The 17192-nt window shown below is 33.4% G+C and overlaps 1 protein-coding gene across 4 annotated transcripts; it reads left to right on the top strand.

Moving 5' to 3' along the window:
• Window positions 1–7286: 7286 nt before the first annotated feature.
• LOC120074588 (probable protein phosphatase 2C 75) lies at window positions 7287–15355 on the top strand. Of its 4 annotated transcripts, XR_005481023.1 has the most exons (6): window positions 7287–8220; window positions 8369–8752; window positions 9799–9904; window positions 10404–10507; window positions 10594–10805; window positions 14428–14565. XR_005481023.1 is itself a non-coding variant. In XM_039027772.1 (5 exons), the coding sequence occupies exons 1-4, from the start codon at window positions 7786–7788 to the stop codon at window positions 14095–14097; spliced, it is 1020 nt and encodes a 339-aa protein (XP_038883700.1). In that variant the 5' UTR covers window positions 7294–7785; the 3' UTR covers window positions 14098–14115; window positions 14428–14559. The 4 variants fall into 4 exon arrangements, 3 of the variants coding, with proteins under 3 accessions (XP_038883700.1, XP_038883693.1, XP_038883683.1); XM_039027772.1 differs by lacking the exons at window positions 10404–10507; window positions 10594–10805 and adding an exon at window positions 14003–14115 and having other exon boundaries at window positions 7294–8220; window positions 14428–14559; XM_039027765.1 differs by lacking the exons at window positions 10404–10507; window positions 10594–10805 and having other exon boundaries at window positions 7295–8220; window positions 14003–14570.
• Window positions 15356–17192: the final 1837 nt, after the last annotated feature.

Below are 17192 nucleotides of genomic sequence, written 5' to 3'. Positions count from 1 at the left end.
TAGTAAGTCACAACACTTATAAATATTTTACAAAGCGGGTCGCATCCACGTTACCAGGATAAGGGTTCCCTCCTATATCCATATACTACAGACCATTTTGGTTATCACTTAAGATATAATCCACCTGTATGTCACCACATACATGCTTAAGTTACAACGACAACCAGGAATCTTAGTTTATTAGTTTGTGGTAAAACAATTAAAACATCCAATGTTCATAGACAAAAGTGAAAAAAATCAAATATTATTACATCACAAACATTTGTTCAAAAACTATGTTTACAAACTACAGGACCCAACGAGAGTTTAGGGCATCAACCCCAACACCTCCCAGTTTCAAAAGGGGGAAAAAAAGGAGAATCTCACAATTCTCATGTCTTCAATTTCCCTACAAGAATAGAGAGGACTCCAAGTGGTGGTGCTCAATCCCAATTCATCTTTTTGAATTGCATGCTTAATCTATTTTTCTATTTCATTCCAATGCAAAATTATTCTGTTTTAAATGGAAATTTTAAATACATTTGGGTTTTGTGTTTTGTCTTCTGTTGTGCCTTAGGTTTTCATCCCTTCAGGGGTATCAATTTGCAGCAGGTATATGTGACGTAGTTATTCTTTGCATCTATAAATGCATCTGGTTTGTTATATTTTGCAAATGAATTATTTTCTGAACTTCAAGTTCACATTGATCTGTAGAGGGTCTAAATGAGCCAATAATGAACAATTCCATGTAATTTCTTTTACCAACTTCTTAATTTCTCTCCCTAATATTGGAAAATTTGTCTCATTAAAATAACAATGAGCAAATCTAACAATAAATACATCACCCTTAGGGGTTCAAGATATTTAATAATTGATGGGGAATCATATTCAACATATATTCCTCCTTTGAGGACCCATCTTAGTGTTCTATGGTGGAGCAACTAGACATATACTACACATCTAAAAATTCTCATATGAGAAATATTTGGCTCATGGCCATAGGCTCATTGTAATGGCGAGTACTTATGATAAGCTACTGGCCTAATGCGTACAAGTGACGCTACATGCAAAACAGTGTGCCTATACAGATGTAGGGAGCTGAACTCTCATAAGTAATGGTCTTGCAATTAATTACAAATATTTTATAAATGATTATGCTAAACCATTTTGTGTATGAACATGAGCTGCAGGATGTTTGACTCTTATCCAAATTGACATACAATAATTATCAAAAGCTTGAGATGTAAATTCATGAGCATTATCAAGACAAATAGTCTTAATTGTATAATCTAGAAATTGTGCTCTTAATTTAATTATTTGAGCAAGTAATCTTACAAATGCAAGATTTCGACTTGATAACAAGCTTAGGTGTGATCATCTACTGGATGCATCTATTAATACAATAAAACATCTAAATTGTGCACTTGGTGGGTTAATAGGTCCACATATATCACCATGAATTCGTTTTAAAAATGCAAGTGATTCAGTTCCCACTTTAGCTGATGATGATCCAATAATTAATCTGTCTTGAGAGCAAATATCACATGATAATTCATTAGATTGAAGAATCTTTTGGCTCTTTAATGGGTGTCCATTTGAATTATCAATAATCCTTCTCATCATTATAGACCTTGGATAATCTAATCTGTCATGCCAAATTGTAAATATGTCTAGATTTATGAACTTCAGGTTCATTGTTGCATGTGTTTCAAACTCGTTTATGAGTATATTATAATCCAAAAGATAAAGCAGGAAACTCTTCCAATATACGTTTTTCATATGAGATAGTAGATATGATAAAATTCTCCATGTTTTTCTTTATATTATTCTCATATGATAACGATTGCAACACATATCTTTAAAACTTAGAATATTCCTTTTTGATTGATTTGAGAACAATGCATTATTATTTGTAAATTTTGTCCTTTAGGTAAAATGATATTTACTTTTCCAAAACCTTTAATCAAGTTTGCAGAACCTGATATTATATTTATTTTTGCTTTTAGCATTGTTAATTTGGAAAAGTATTCTTTATTTGTAAGTATCGTGTGTGTAGTTGCACTGCCTATCAGACGTAAATCTTCTTTGCTCATTTTTTAATCACCCAACAAATGAAAATGATCCATGTTTCTTTATTAAAAGAAAATAACTACAATAAGAAAAACAATACTTGGAATATACAAAGGTTAGCATGTACTAAAAAAACATGAAGATAGATAAAAGAAAACAACATTAAGTCGGGATATTCTCAAAGTCACAAAAACACTTTATGTTTCATCAACTGTGCCAATCTTTTCTTCAGGAGATTCAAAGAAGTCCGTCATATCCAAATTTGTCATATGGGATGGGTCAAATATGTCATTATCTTGGTATGCAAAATTTGCTTTCACATTTTTTTATTTTTCCTTTAGGAAGGCTTGATAGAGATCAACTAAGGGGTTGTTTGGGGCGTTAAGATGATATAGGATGTCTGGAGTTCTGATGTCTTAGTTTGAGGTGCAGAATTGTTGTCTGGGTTTATATGTTTGTGTTTGGTTGTGCAAAGTTGTTATGTCTGAGTTCATATGTCTGTGTTTAGGTGTGTAAAATTCATATGTCAGTGCTATCTGGTTCAGTTTTTTGTACTATAAAATAATTTGTTTGTATGAACACTATTTTTTTTAATCTTATAATTCAATTAATGTATCAATTAAAAAAAAATTTATATTCAATTATTGTCTTTTAAATAATTCTTTATTATTGTTGTTTAAAAAAAACTCATTTAAGATTAATCATAAATAGTCAACGAAATACCAATATTTAAAAATACAAAATTTAATTCTAAGTCAGGGATTGACGTACCGACTTTTTTTCTAAAACTTTTTTCCACTTTTTAATACTATTTATATATAAATTTCAATCATGACTTAAAAAATAAAACAAAGAATAAAAATAGACGAGTGTAAGTAGTATTTATAAATTTAACTTTTAAAAACTATAAAAAAAACTAAAGGGTTTTGAATGGTCATTTAAATATTTTCTATTGAGGTTTTATAATGAGCTTTTGAATAGTAGATTTTGAATATTGATGTTGTATATAAAGAGAATTTTTTTTTTATTTTTTTTATTTTGAGAAATTGTGTACAAAGATTTAGTCCAAAATATTGTAATTTTTTTAATGGGCATTATACAGATAAATAATTGATACACTAAGCAAATAAAAAATGAAAACTTGAATGACATAATTTATAGATAATAAATTATTAATATACTTTATCACAGGACACTGGAGAAAAAAAACGATGTATGTAAATTGAAGGTAAAAAATTGGTGCATGGAACTAGATTGAAATACCATGGTTTCTTAATAAAATGGATATAGTTGAAAAAAATTAACCACGAAATATAATGAAATAAACTCAAGAAAAGAATAAATAAATAAAAACGTAAGTGGGTCATAGGAAAGGAGAAGAGAGTGGTATGAGAAGAGAGGAGACATAGGAAGTGGGGGTGGAGAAGCTGAGAGTTGTTAAATGAGGGTTACTGTACACATGTTGAAGGAAGTGAAAAGATGAGATAGTATATCAGTGGGCCAAACCGTGATATAGGGGCTATATGATTTCTCCATATAGGATATCAGGCCCCCAAACAGGCCTTAAGTGTCTTGACGTACGACAAGTATGTGACCAATACCCAGTCATTCTGCATCGGCAACATTTATTTTCAACACTCCTTGAACTCTTATCTCGTGGAGCTTTTCCTTTATGATCATCATTTTGTGTGGTTCTTTTGAAATTTGAATATTAAAATAACCACCATGAAAATAATAATTATTTCTTCCTCTGTCATGTCACGACCTTGACTACGATTATTAACATTCCTAGCATTCATTTCAGGGAATGGTGTTGTTCCAGTTGGTCGAGATTTGTGGTTCTTCATTAATAGCTCTTTATTTTGTTTAGCCACGAGAAGACATGAAATTAGTTTAGCATATTGTTTAAAATATTTTTCTCGATATTGCTGTTGCAGGAGCATATTCGAGACATGAAAAGTATAAAATGTTTTCTATAACATATCAGCATCAGTAATTTTCTCTCCACATAACAATAATTTTGAACTGATTTTAAATAATGTGGAATTGTAATCACTTATTGATTTAAAATCTTGTAACCTTAAACGCATCCACCCATAACGAGCTTTATGAAGAATAACTGTTTTTTGTCGATCATAAATTTCTTTTAAATTTTTCACAATATACGGGGATCTTTTATTGTAAGATCTTCATTTTCAATCCCTTGTGGAGATGATGACGAAGGAAAATCATAGTTTTTTCTTTGTCCTGACTAAATGTCGTATTTCTTTCTTTATATATTTCTCCCAAGTTCATAGCATCCAGGTGGATTTCGGAATCGAGCACCCAGGAAAAATAATTATGGTCATTAATGTCAAGGGCTGCGAATTCTAATTTTGTAAGGTTTGTCATGACAAGACTATCACAGAACATTGTATTTATATTAGAATTTAATATGTATTAAATATCCAAAGTAACATTTAATTTATTAATTTTAATAAAGAGAAAAAAACCGACCTAACTTCAACGAGGGAAGCCACAAGAGCTCGTGTTGGTAATGTGTTGTAAAATTGAGGAGCACAATGAGAATACTGGAGAAATATATAATAAAATAATAAAATAATAAAATAAAATACCTAAAATTATGAAATAACTAAACTCATAGAAATATGGTAATATGAAAATTCAAAGTGAGATTTTTTAAATGTGATCTTACATAGACACAATAACTACAACACATATAGACAGCGTGAGATGGATACATGACTGTTAGGATACTAAGCATTAAACATCTTTATTATAATATTTATAATAATCTGAAATAGTAAATTTCAACAAAAACCATATTAATAGAAAAATCCTTATATTCGCCCAAAAAAAAACCTTAAATAAATGTGTAAAAAGACAAACTTTTGTGTTAAGTTTTAAAATAGTTTATATAGATGAGTGAAAACTTCGGCACTGGCTTGTTTGAGCGGAAAGTTAAAAAGAGACTCTTCGGAATTGGAACGGTCGCTTTCGCTGTCACCGTTACTTACCCAAATACAAATACCACCTCTTTAATTGGCCCTCTATTTTCTCTCCACGTGTCATTGTCCTTTTTGGTCTCGAAGTCCCATGAATACATTACTAGCAAGCATCAAATATTCTGTGTCATCCTTTTCTTTAATTTTAAAAAAATTATATTTACATTTAGCTCACGAGTTTAATTTATATTATAAGATTAAGTTGTCATACTATACTTTATGCTGCTTTACTTATGATCAATATTTGTATGCTTATGCCTGCTGTATGTGATATCAACCGTCCACACATTAAATTATTAATTAAATTTTATTTAATAATTTTGATTTAAATTTAATATTTTCCAATTAAGTACGATCATTTAGTCTTTTTATGTTGCATTAGAATTTTTATTGGGAGGCTATTTAAGTCTTGTTATTAGGTTGTTTTAATCAAATGACGATGAATTGAGTTTTAGCCTTTGTATTTATTATTGGGATTAGCCAGAGAGCTTCTCGAATTTGCAACTCATTTGAGTTGTATGCCAAGAATATTCAAATAGGATTGATCATCCTTCTTGTGAAGTGTTCGAATCTTGAGGTAAGGAACTTGTTCTTTGTTTCAAGATATTTGATCTTAAGACAATTTATGTCTCACCCAATCCTTAGGATTGAAATCATATTGATTCGAGGATTTTGGTGATTGAAAAATAAAACCACACACTTTTTAGATGATAAGTAATTAGTGTGTTTCTATCCATAAAAATTTGTTGAAGCGACAAAGTCTTCCTTCATTTTAGTCCTACGTCTTATATTCTTCATATATTTAAATGAAACTATTATGAAAACTAAATATCACTGAAATCTCTCTGATTGTTATATAATTAATACGTCATCTAGAAATTTCGAACAATTAATCTCTTATAATTTTTCTCTAGATAAATGTTATAATCTTATGATAAAAAGATAAATTCGTAATTTCATAACCGTTTATGGTTAAGAATGCATCTTATAAATCATGCATATACAAAGAAATTAGAAAAAAAAAATTAAAGTACAATTTTTGTTTTTTTTGTTTTTTTTGAAAAAATAATTTTAATACATGAGCTAACCATTCCCAAGATCTTCATTAAGAATAAAAGACATCTAATTTGGAAAATTAGACATCCAAAAAAATTCTTTAGCCTTTTAAACTAGAGGATGAAGAAGGTGAAGGGCATCAAAAGAATTAAAAATAACCCATGCTAAGGAGTGGGTGTCAGGGTTATAAGAACGCTTACAATTAATAAAAGAAAACTGCACCCACTTGACTATCAATCTTCAAAGATGCATCCACTATGTTCTTTGCTTTTGAAAGGTTAATCAGCGATTTAATCAGGGTTCGAATAATTTTTGTTGAGTAAGATTCTACTCATAGTGATTTAGACAACTTCCCTCTAAGTTGAAAAAAATAAGGTAGCCTTGATATGATAGTCTCGCCTTTTAGGACCTTTACGAGCCATCCAAGATTAACTTGGATGTATCATATAGAGGATTCCCAAGAGTCATGTAACCCATTCAAAAAAGAAAGTCCAATAATTTATCTAGAAGAAAAATGAGAAATTTATAAATTTTCAATTTTGTATCAGCTAAATTTCTAAATTTTAAAGAGAGTCTAATTGTTATTTTAGAGAAAGAAAAAGAGTACTATGTTTTTAATTCTGAATTCACTATCGAAGAAGTCTAAAATTTTTCAAATTGAAATTCATGTCTAGTACTTTGTTGAGCTATTCAACCATTTTTAAAATTTATAAACTTTATGCCTACAGAATTGAAAGTGGAAAGGCTCAAATAGACATAAAAATCCACTTTATACCCATTAGACAAGTTAATTTTAAAAAGTTGAAAAATGAGATATTTTATTAATTTTTTAGTACAACCTATTTCAATTATACATTAAATAATATAATCAAATAAATACAAATGAAAAATTTAAGGATTTATAACTTGAGATTTGAAAAAACAATGAATTTTGTAACATTCCACAAAGTTAGAAGAATCAAACTTTTGTAACGTCAGGCGGACGGCGGTAAGCCTACAACACTAACTTTGTTCCTGTCAGATAACTTTCCAACGTGTCAACGTTGAACCAGACACGTCACTATGTGTGTGCTGGTGAGCTGAAATCACGCCACGTATATGCCCGTGGCAAAAATGAAATTAAAAGGAGAAAAATCAAAAAAAAAAAAAGTTTAAAAAAAAATTTCGGTGAAAAAGGCTAGTCGAGGTGGGACCGATGTTCTGTCGTTTATGACAAGCCTGGCGTGGAAATTTCTGATTGATCCACTTGTATCGTCCTGGCAAGATGGGCCTCCACTTTTCGAGCACTTTTGACACGTGTCCTCGAGGGAAAATTCTCGCGATACGAGAAATTGACTGGAAACAGAAAGGAATTAGTGAAAAGGGATCGTCATGAGTACCACGTGTCCTCACAGCATGAAATAGAGGTCGGATGTAGACAGGTGGGGCAGGCTCTGTAGCTGCCCGTAGATTTAGAATTGCCCGAGAGGCTCTCTTTTTTTTTTTTTTGTGTCCCTGCTCGACGAGGGAAAAATATATATATTTTTTTCCCCTATAGAGGAAAACAGCGACACGTTTTCTTCTGAGCGAAATTCCGCACACCATTACTTTGCTTGGTTCATATTAACACTTCGCCGATGATGATTGTCCTCAGGCAGAGATACTCCACGGCGAGTTCCTGCTTCGGACGATTCCGATGACGGAGGTTTACAGTATAATGCCAAGCGAAGATGATGAAGATTCGCCGGCAAAATGCCGAGAGCGCCGGCGACGTAGAATAGAGATGAGACGGTTAGCAACAGTATCGTCGGCGAATCCCTCGTCCTCCACCACTCACCACCGGAAAGAGAATCAAACTGGTAGCTCCGGTTTTGAGAAGAAACGTGGTCGGAAGACGGACGGTGACGGTAATCCGGAGATTTCATCGTCTTCGTCATCGGGGGAGGACGTGAAGACTGTAAGAGCTTCAGCATCGGTACCTCAGCCGGTTTTCGGGATGATGTCGGTATCCGGGAGGTCACGTGAGATGGAGGATGCAGTATCGGTGAGCACGTGCGTTCTAGGTCCAGAAAATTTCCGACGGCAACTGGTGCATTTCTTCGCCGTCTACGATGGACATGGAGGCCCTCACGTAAAGCCCTAATAGTAAAGTTTATAATTTATTTTCCCAGTAAATAGATAATTCAAATTACCATCGAGGTCATGTTGAATCATTAGGAAGGGAGGTTATTATCGTCATTGTAGTAGTCTAATTTGCTTTGCTTTATTGGATGGGACAGGTGGCAGCGTTATGTAGGGAGAAGATGCACGTGTTCGTACAAGAGGAATTTTCGCGCGTGATTTGCACGCGCGAGGAAGGTGAGAGTGGCGGTGGTGGTAGCACCGCGGCGGAGGGGGTTGAGTTGGAGGAGGAGGAGGAGGCGACTTGGAGAAGAGTGATGCGGCGGAGCTTTGAGAGAATGGACGAAGTGGCACTCAGTACTTGTGCCTGTGGGAGCGTCGGAGGCAAGTGTGGGTGCCATCCGATGGAGGTGGCTCTCGGCGGCTCCACCGCCGTCGTCGCTGTACTCACACCAGATCACATAATCGTCGCCAACTGCGGCGATTCACGCGCCGTCCTTTGCCGAGGAGGAAGGGCCATTCCCCTCTCTAATGATCACAAGGTTTACTCTCTCTCATAACTGATCTGTAATGATCTGTTTGCTCGACACGTGCTTTGCTGTCAATTTTTGAGGAGGTGATAACTCCCAAGGGTTTGTTTGTCTAATTTTGGTGCTATCTGATTGTGGGGCTGGGGTTTATATCTTGCCTTAGTTTGAGATTGATTAGGTTCCCCTTGGATTCTCATTCATTTGACCATTTTATTCTTCTTCTTTTTTCCAATCTTTACTAATTTTGGGACAGATGCATAATGCTTTTCAATTTATGTCCCATCCTTTAACAGCTATATTAATTCGTCTGAGTTATGTTATGGATAGTTATCCTGACGTGCCATTGTTATTTTTATGACACTTGTTGCTCCGGCTGTGGCTATCGAGATACGATCTTCTTTTGTTGCAATTAATTCTTCAGGCTCTGTTTTGATAACTTCGCCACAGTTGTATGTATACAGAATTTTCAAAAACTAAAAGCCAAATAGGTCTTAGCTTTTCATTGAGGTTTTTAAATTTGTTGCCACACTTGTATTTAAGCAGAAAAAAGTGGTGGATGAAGTGGAATGAAGAAACTTTAGGTATATATTACTTTCTGAAAATGTGTGTAATCGGATACCACTTAATGAGTTACCATAAACTATTTGTTATTATGCAAACCTTTCTATGGAAGTGTTGTTTGATGGGTTTAGCTAATCTAATCTTATGTGATAAGATGTTGGAACTTTGACCTTGCTGCTTATAGATGTTCAGTAATTCCATGGTGTTTGGTTTTTGTTTTTTCTTTTCTTGTTTAAGTGTGCTTCAGAGACTGAAGTTATGTTGAGAGGGTTTCCTATGATCATTCATTTCATACACATTTTTCCAAAAGAGAGGTACATTTTAGATGGATAGAATATGGGTGACCTGTATGTTTGCTCTGGCTAATGATTTTGTGTTCTAATATTCTTGGTCTATTTAATTTCTCTGTGTATTCTTTCACGATATGTTTTCCCACAGTAGTTGTCTCATGATGGACATATAATACTTTCTCATAATTTTCATAATCTTACTCTCAGCCTGATAGAAATGATGAACTAGCAAGAATTGAAGCTGCTGGAGGACGGGTGATTTTCGTAAATGGAGCTCGGGTTGAAGGAATCCTTGCAATGTCCCGTGCAATAGGTAATAATTACTGCTCCTACGAATGATGGTCACGACTTTTTCTGCTTTTGTGAAGTTGCTTAAACATCCCCATTGAATTTTGTTTTGCTTGATTATTGTGTGTGATCTGAATAAATCTGACTTTGCTTCTTCTTGCTCCACATCTTGTCTTGGAGCATTGATCTCGATGAAGCCTTGTGATACTTCTGAAATTGGTTTCCTGAGAACATTGCATTACATGGCAGAAAGGCGAAGTATATGATTTGTGAATGAAAATGCAATTGCATTTTCTCATCTACTGATTGTGGGACATTGAATGGTAGTGAATAAAGACAAAAAAATTTCATAGTATCTTTGTAGAACACCTTCTTCTTAAATTTGGAAGGTCTAGGGCAAAAGTATTATTATCATTTTTTTTTTTAAAATAACAGTGCAGAAGTCTTCCATGCCCTTATAAAGCCATAGTGATATTATTAGGTGCATATCATAACATAATAATCGAGACATTAAACCCTCACAGATTTCGTTTGTCCTAGAACTCTGTCACTTTGGGGTTGTATGCTAACACTGCAATGTATATGCGGCTTTCATGTGCTGAAAGTAGAAAAGACTCAACAAATAAGAGTAAGGATCAAGAATTTTCTTTGTGAGAATCTCAATAAAAAAATGTCCTGTAATTTAGAAAACTTTTTTTTTTTTTTTTGTTCGAGGAACCATTTCAAGAGTCTGAAGCCTTCAGATCCTTCAATATGGATTCTAACTTCATGCAACTAGAATGACCTTAATAAAAGTACGAGTTGAGGGATCTCTTCCTCTTGTGGTGAGATACACAAACAGCAGAGAAGAGATTTCGAAATTCAATTTGTTACGGTTGCAGGATCCTGCAGAATCATGTCATGTTGGCAAGTATCTCTGTTGGTTGGTCAGTCACTTTATTTTTTAAAAATCATTAATGTTATTTAACTGTACTTTCCTCTATATGTTGTTTTCTGCTGACTGCTATGGAAAACCTTTTGTTATCTACATTTCTGCTTCATTCCCTTGAGTGTGTGTGTGCGCACGTGTATAGTTCTCTCTTCCTCGAGTTTCATGATGAATTCTTCTTTTTTGCCAAGGGAGGGTATGGAAGTAATGTGTTTGTTTGACAAGAAATGTATGGATGAGAATATGGTAGGATATGGCTAGATGGATGAATCTTGTGACAACAATGTTAAGTCACATTTAATCTTGGCTGGTTGTCAGTCTGCACTATTCCAGAGGTGGTCGATAACTATGATGTAAGTTATTAAGGGAGCATTTGTTGTGTAGGGTTGAGTTGGTAATTATTATCTAGAAAGTTAAATTATCTAAATAATTAAATTGTCTGTGTTTGGGGTGTTGAGTTGAGTTGAGTTTGTCTGTATTTGGGGTGGAGTTGAATCGAGTTAGTAATTATTGTCTAGAGAATCAAATTATCTGATGAATTAAATTGTCTATTTTTGGGGTGCAAAGTTGAGTTGAGTTGGTAATTATTGTCTGTGCTTGGGGTGCGGGAGTTGATTCAAAAAGTTTGTATTTGGGTGCAAAGTTAAGTTGAATTGAGTTGGGGTATCTGGTGCAATTTTTCTAAATGAGACTGATTTATTTATTTATTTATTTTTTTTCTCTTCTTTTTTAATATATTGTTGACTTTAATTTTCAAGTGTACACTTAATTTCCTAACTTTTTTAAGACAAAAAAAAAAAAAAAAAAAAATTACAATTTCTTTTTTCCATTCTTAAAACATAACAAATTCTCTACGAAGTACTCATATACTAAACATGAAATTTTGAATTCAATTTTTGAACACTCTATTACACATATTTTTTTCTCCATTTCTAAATACCAAATATATTCCAAATAAATGATAACTAAACACAAGTATTTAACACTCAAACATGAACATCAAATAATCTTAAAAATTGGACTATATATTTGTTTTTTCTTTTTAAAAATGTAACATATTTAATTTTAGTCACAATCTTGTAAAACAATTATATTTTTCTATCCAAATACATGTTATATTTCAATAAAATGAACATTTTCCTTTCTATTTGACAATTGCTTTTTAACCCTCATCTACTTAGGGAGAAATCTAACTCCAATAAAAAAAATCAAAACAAAAATAATGTACTGAAACAAAAAACAAAAACAAGATGAATTGGATATTTTTTTAATACAAATAAAAACAAGAACAGAGAATGAACTAATTGAAGATAAAATGAGAAAACATGATTTTTAAATCGAATTTAGATATTTTAATACGAATTTTGGACACAGGTGACATTGAAAAAAAAATCATCATTGGCCTCTGGAAAAAAAGTGGAGAAGACAGATTCAAAAATCCATGACAGAAGGAAGAAGAAAAATAGTCGGATCTACAACTAATAACCACACACGTAGTAGATCTTAGAAAAAAAAAAAACATGAAAACAACCCTAGAAAAATGTACAGAGAAGAAGAGCAAAGAGTGATTCAACAAGAAAAAGACCCATACGATCAAGAGAAGAAATAGAGGAGGCAAAGAGGACGAACCAGAAGAGAGAAGAAATGGGAGGAATGTGAAGAGACGAGTGAGAGAGAGAAAAACGGCAGAGGAGAGTAATAAGGGGTTAAGAGAAGAGTTAGAGAAAACGCACCCACCATTTTTGTTTTATCAATGGACCAAACACTGAACTTAGTAGGTTTCGTTACCGTGAATTGGTTGCTTTTTCTAAGATATGTTGGGAAATCGGAACAGAGTAGTTTTGACTGATGAACAATGTTAACAAGTGGTAGCTTGGATTTGGAAAGTGCAAGTTTTCCAGCTTATTCAAGCAGTGGGGCATTGGTGTCTTTGATCTCATTTCTCTATATATATACATATATTGAAACTTATGTGGGTTTAAGTGTTTTTTTTCTTAGAAATGATAAGACTGATGTGGCAACAGCTTATGATTAGATTCAATTTTAGATGCCAGCTTCACAGCATAAATTGATGAGACTAAGCTAGATATCAGATGATTCAGAACTTGTCTGATGGGTCATATGCTTTATTGTTGAAAGATCAGGCTGAAGATAAGTGCTAGTGTTGAAGCAAAAGGTTTTAGCTATTAGGTGTAAGAGGTTAGCAATGTATCTATACATATGGAGACAAATTTTGAGAAATTGCATCTTGTAATTTCAACCGAAATGAGTTTTTATTCTACAGGCATTAGGTGGGAGACTTCCTGAGCGTTGCCTACTTCAGATTTATGATTAGTGTGATATCAACGTGTGGAATTCTAGAGATAAGATGTTGCCATATAGGCTAATCTGCATGTTGATCTTCGATTGAGAAAAGATGATGTTGCCATAAAGGCCATCCGCTCAAGATTTATGGCGTCTGTATGTAATGATATTTTGGAAAGAAAGAACAATTGTGAGTTCTCTGTTAGAATTTGAGCAGCTTATTCCCCAGTGAAAATTGGTTGAATACCGAAGCTTTTGAAATTGACGGATTGAAGAGGGATCTTATGATGAGAGTTTTAAATATCTTTCTTACACGTGGAATGGTAAACTACGTTAAGTTTTTAATATGAACGCTTGAATTTTTAGGTGTTGAGTTAGTGTTTTAATCAGGCCAATATATATTTTAATGATATGTGCAAAGTCCAGGTTGAGAAATTGATATCTTTTGCCAAGACTTATCTAAATCATTCCAAACATCAATGAGGAGTTTATAGATCTAATACCATGTCGAGAAATACTTTCATTGACCTGAAACATGATAGAACTACAAATTTGTAAGCTTGAGCTATTTTATAGAGGAGCTTTACATGTCTGGAGAATTCTAAGTCAGCACATTGAGAGTAGTTGGCAAGGTAATCTTAATATCAGCAAGAATCTAGCTAGCCCAATAGAGTGAGGAAACTTTTAGGAATTTTGGCAACTTATTAAGGAAGGCTGTACTTAACATCTGTGTTGACTGTACTATGGGAACTCTAAAATAATATATCATCGTTTCTCTATTGCCTGGTGACTGTTCTGCTATTGCTCCTTCTGTATCAGAGTACTCATTTTACCTCTTGATCTAAGAAGAAGACTAACAAAAATGGCAAGGGATCATATCATTTAATGCAGGTATGAAGGTGCAGCTGTTGAGGGTGGCTTTGTATTTATGTTCCCATTTAAGTAATGGATTTACGTGTATGGGTTCAGTCATTCTGATCAATTGATTGTGTTAGAGATTGAAGGAAAGTACTTTCTTTTATTTCCTTCAGTTCATGTATTTTCAAGATGAACATAGATTTTTCCTTTTTCCTTTAAGTTTTTAGATTTTGTTCTTTTGTATTAAGTTCACTCTTTGTCTGGATTTCTGCGAGATAAATCACCTTTTTTTGCGACACAAATGATAATTCTAAGTCACTTATATATGGAGCTTCTGACAAGCAGCCAGTTTGATATATTGTATTCTTTGGACTATAATAAACAATTCGTTTATTAATTAATTTTCTTCTGGAGGATTGACAATGTTTATCTTTTTACGTGATGATTCTTTTAAACAGGGGACAAGTATCTCAAGTCAGTTGTAATATCAGAGCCTGAAATTACTTTCACCAAAAGAGAATCAGATGATGAATGTTTAATACTTGCAAGTGATGGCTTGTGGGATGTTCTTTCAAGTGAGTTGGCTTGTGAGGTAGCTCGTGAATGTCTCCTAGAAGGAGTGGCGGCTAATACTACTACAATAGACCTCAATGCCGTGCCTCAAATTGAAGAAGAAGGGGCTGGAATTTCATATCCCTCTCGAAGTGCGCTGGCTGCTGCGCTGCTTACTCGTCTTGCTTTAGGGCGGAAAAGCACCGACAACATCAGTGTCATAGTTATTGATCTAAAGAGGAGCTGAAAAAAAAACATTGAAATGATTAAGGCTTGACCATGCATATGGATGTTGCACAGCCTGGTTCAAAATTAGAAACGGAGTGAGGAGGCATGATCCATTAAAGTAAGGGTGAAAACTTATTTCTCTAATTAGTAAGTCTGCGATTGAATTTATTAGTTGAAAGTTGTGTTCTATAGTCTGGTGGGTGGATGTTTTGCTATTTCATGTCATCATGAAGCACGAAAGAACTGATGATTGGAAGAACCGAGTCCATACAATCCAACATTTTTCCAGCCACATGATGTTGTTGAGGAGCTTCATGATGGGATTAGGCTAATACAAGCATGGTCTCTCTCTTTTGCTTGTGGAAATTCGACTGTATTTGGTTAATGTATCATTACAAGGTTTGCTGTATGTTGCCTTGCTCAATATATTGCATTTGTTTCATATTTGATTTCAACCCCTCTCCCTCTCTAGATTCTTAGCCACATGATTCCAGCTTTAACTCACTGGAATGTGCTGCAGTTGGGTGAAGTCACATGTTAATATCTGATCGGATCTTTTATTAGAATTTGGTTTGGTGAGATTGAAATTAATTGCAATTATCTGAATGATTGGGGATCATTTCTACCTTTTTATTATGAGGAACTATTATCTAACCCAATTGGAATATGCTACAGTTATCCCTATTTTAGATCATTTTATTGAGTTTCCAAAAGAACATGCCCCTAAAAGCAATGGATATATAAGATGTCTCTCTCTCTCATATGTGGTTAATTTGTTGAATATGTCTCAAGGGTTAAGTTATATTTTCATAGTCTGGTTGTCCATCTTATTCTTATTAAATGCATAGCCAAATTGTTGTTTCAACCTCTTTGTGGTCACAAGGCTTGTATTTTGTTATTATGTTGCCATTTTCAAGCAACTGACTTTTGTCGGTGCTTTACAGGCATGGATTCACTATTTCAATGATATTTATTCACCTTATCTCGAGCCTAATGATAGTCCAATAATGATCTGAAAATAGTTAAAATCACTAGGTCTAGAATCACTTTAAACCTACTATTTTTGGTTTGTGACACATAATGAAAGTGGTATCAACCAGGGAAACAACTAATCCAGTTGGTTCTTGTTTGGTAGAATTTGGAATAGATTAAGCATGTGAGCAAAAAGTAGGGAAAAAACTGGTTAAGAACATGTAAGCATGGATTTTGCACTAGAATATTGTAGTCATAAAAAAAGAGCACATGGGAACTTTCAGATCTTGCAAGCAATTTCAAATGCAATTTTAGTTTATGAAAAGCTGCAGCAATTACAAAATATTAGTTCCGTTGACCCAAATCTCCTCAGACTTGAATAAAAATACGCTGTCTTTCTCTCTTCTTGATAGCAGAAGAAGGGAATGTGACACAAGATTTTTGTTTCTTCTCCTAATAACAAATGGAGCCTAGAAAATCATTTAGTTGAGGATGGCCTTGAAAAGTTGAAGATTAGTGTTAGGTTATGGCTTTCCAAAGTAATTTTTAGAACGAAATTGATTTGGAGGTGTACAATGGGAGTGGAGATTCGAACTATAAATCTTTTAGATCTGGGTATCGATAAAGAGAAGTGTAAAGAGGGAGACAAAGAATCCCAAAGCACATGTAAGATTTTGCAAAGAAAATTGTTGATTTAGTGATCTTATAGGTTTATTTTAATAAATGAATTGTCTTTTGATCTAAAAAGTAAAAGCCCCTAATTTGTCTTATACGACCACTTAATGAGGAGAGAGATGCGCACGTGACATTGACGGGTAGTGGCACGTGACACCTATAACCAGTCCAAATTGTTGCAATTTTCTTGTTTTTATTTCAATCTCAATTTGGATGACCGAAAATATTGAATTTAGAAACACGAAGTCATGGGCGGTTGATCAAACATTTTCCTAAATTACAAAAACACCCATCCTTATATTTTACTTCTTTCTATTTTTATTTAGAACAATAAGGTGCGAAATTCGAGCCACGTACTCTTTTTTATCATTAATTTTACTTTAATTTTATTGAGTTGAACTATTATGGCTATACTTTTTTTTTTTTTTGTATAATATAAAAAAATACATCCTAAATATAAAAAACAAGATCTGAACATATGATTTGGTAGGTTCAAATTGAAGTAATGAAACGATCAAGTTACATATAAAAATAGATATGTTGGAGTAATAGATCCGAAAGAATTGAAAATAGAGTTCATTAGAAAGGCTAATATCACTCTCAAAGGAGTAGTTACAAGTCTTTTTTTTTTTTTCTTCTTTGACTTTGCTGGTTTTTAGTGTTTTTTATTCTCATAATAATTTCTGAATTTTAATAATTTGGGACTTGGGGGTATTTAATGTAATTTAGTATTCAAAGCTGTCCAAAAAAAAAAAAAAAAAAAAAAGAGGTAATAATAGAGAGACATTGGTAAATT

Source organism: Benincasa hispida, chromosome 1 (genome assembly GCF_009727055.1).
Source record: "Benincasa hispida cultivar B227 chromosome 1, ASM972705v1, whole genome shotgun sequence".
Classification (NCBI taxonomy): Eukaryota; Viridiplantae; Streptophyta; class Magnoliopsida; order Cucurbitales; family Cucurbitaceae; genus Benincasa; species Benincasa hispida.
The sequence above is the reverse complement of the archived record's forward strand: the minus strand, read 5'-3'. Positions and strand labels throughout refer to the sequence as shown.

Coding starts and splice junctions, on each gene's coding strand:
- LOC120074588 (XM_039027755.1), top strand. CDS start 7,786: ATGACGGAGGTTTACAGTATAATGCCAAGCGAAGATGATGAAGATTCG. Junction 8,753..9,798: donor CCCTCTCTAATGATCACAAG/GTTTACTCTCTC, acceptor TCTTACTCTCAG/CCTGATAGAAATGATGAACT. Junction 9,905..14,427: donor TGCAATGTCCCGTGCAATAG/GTAATAATTACT, acceptor TCTTTTAAACAG/GGGACAAGTATCTCAAGTCA.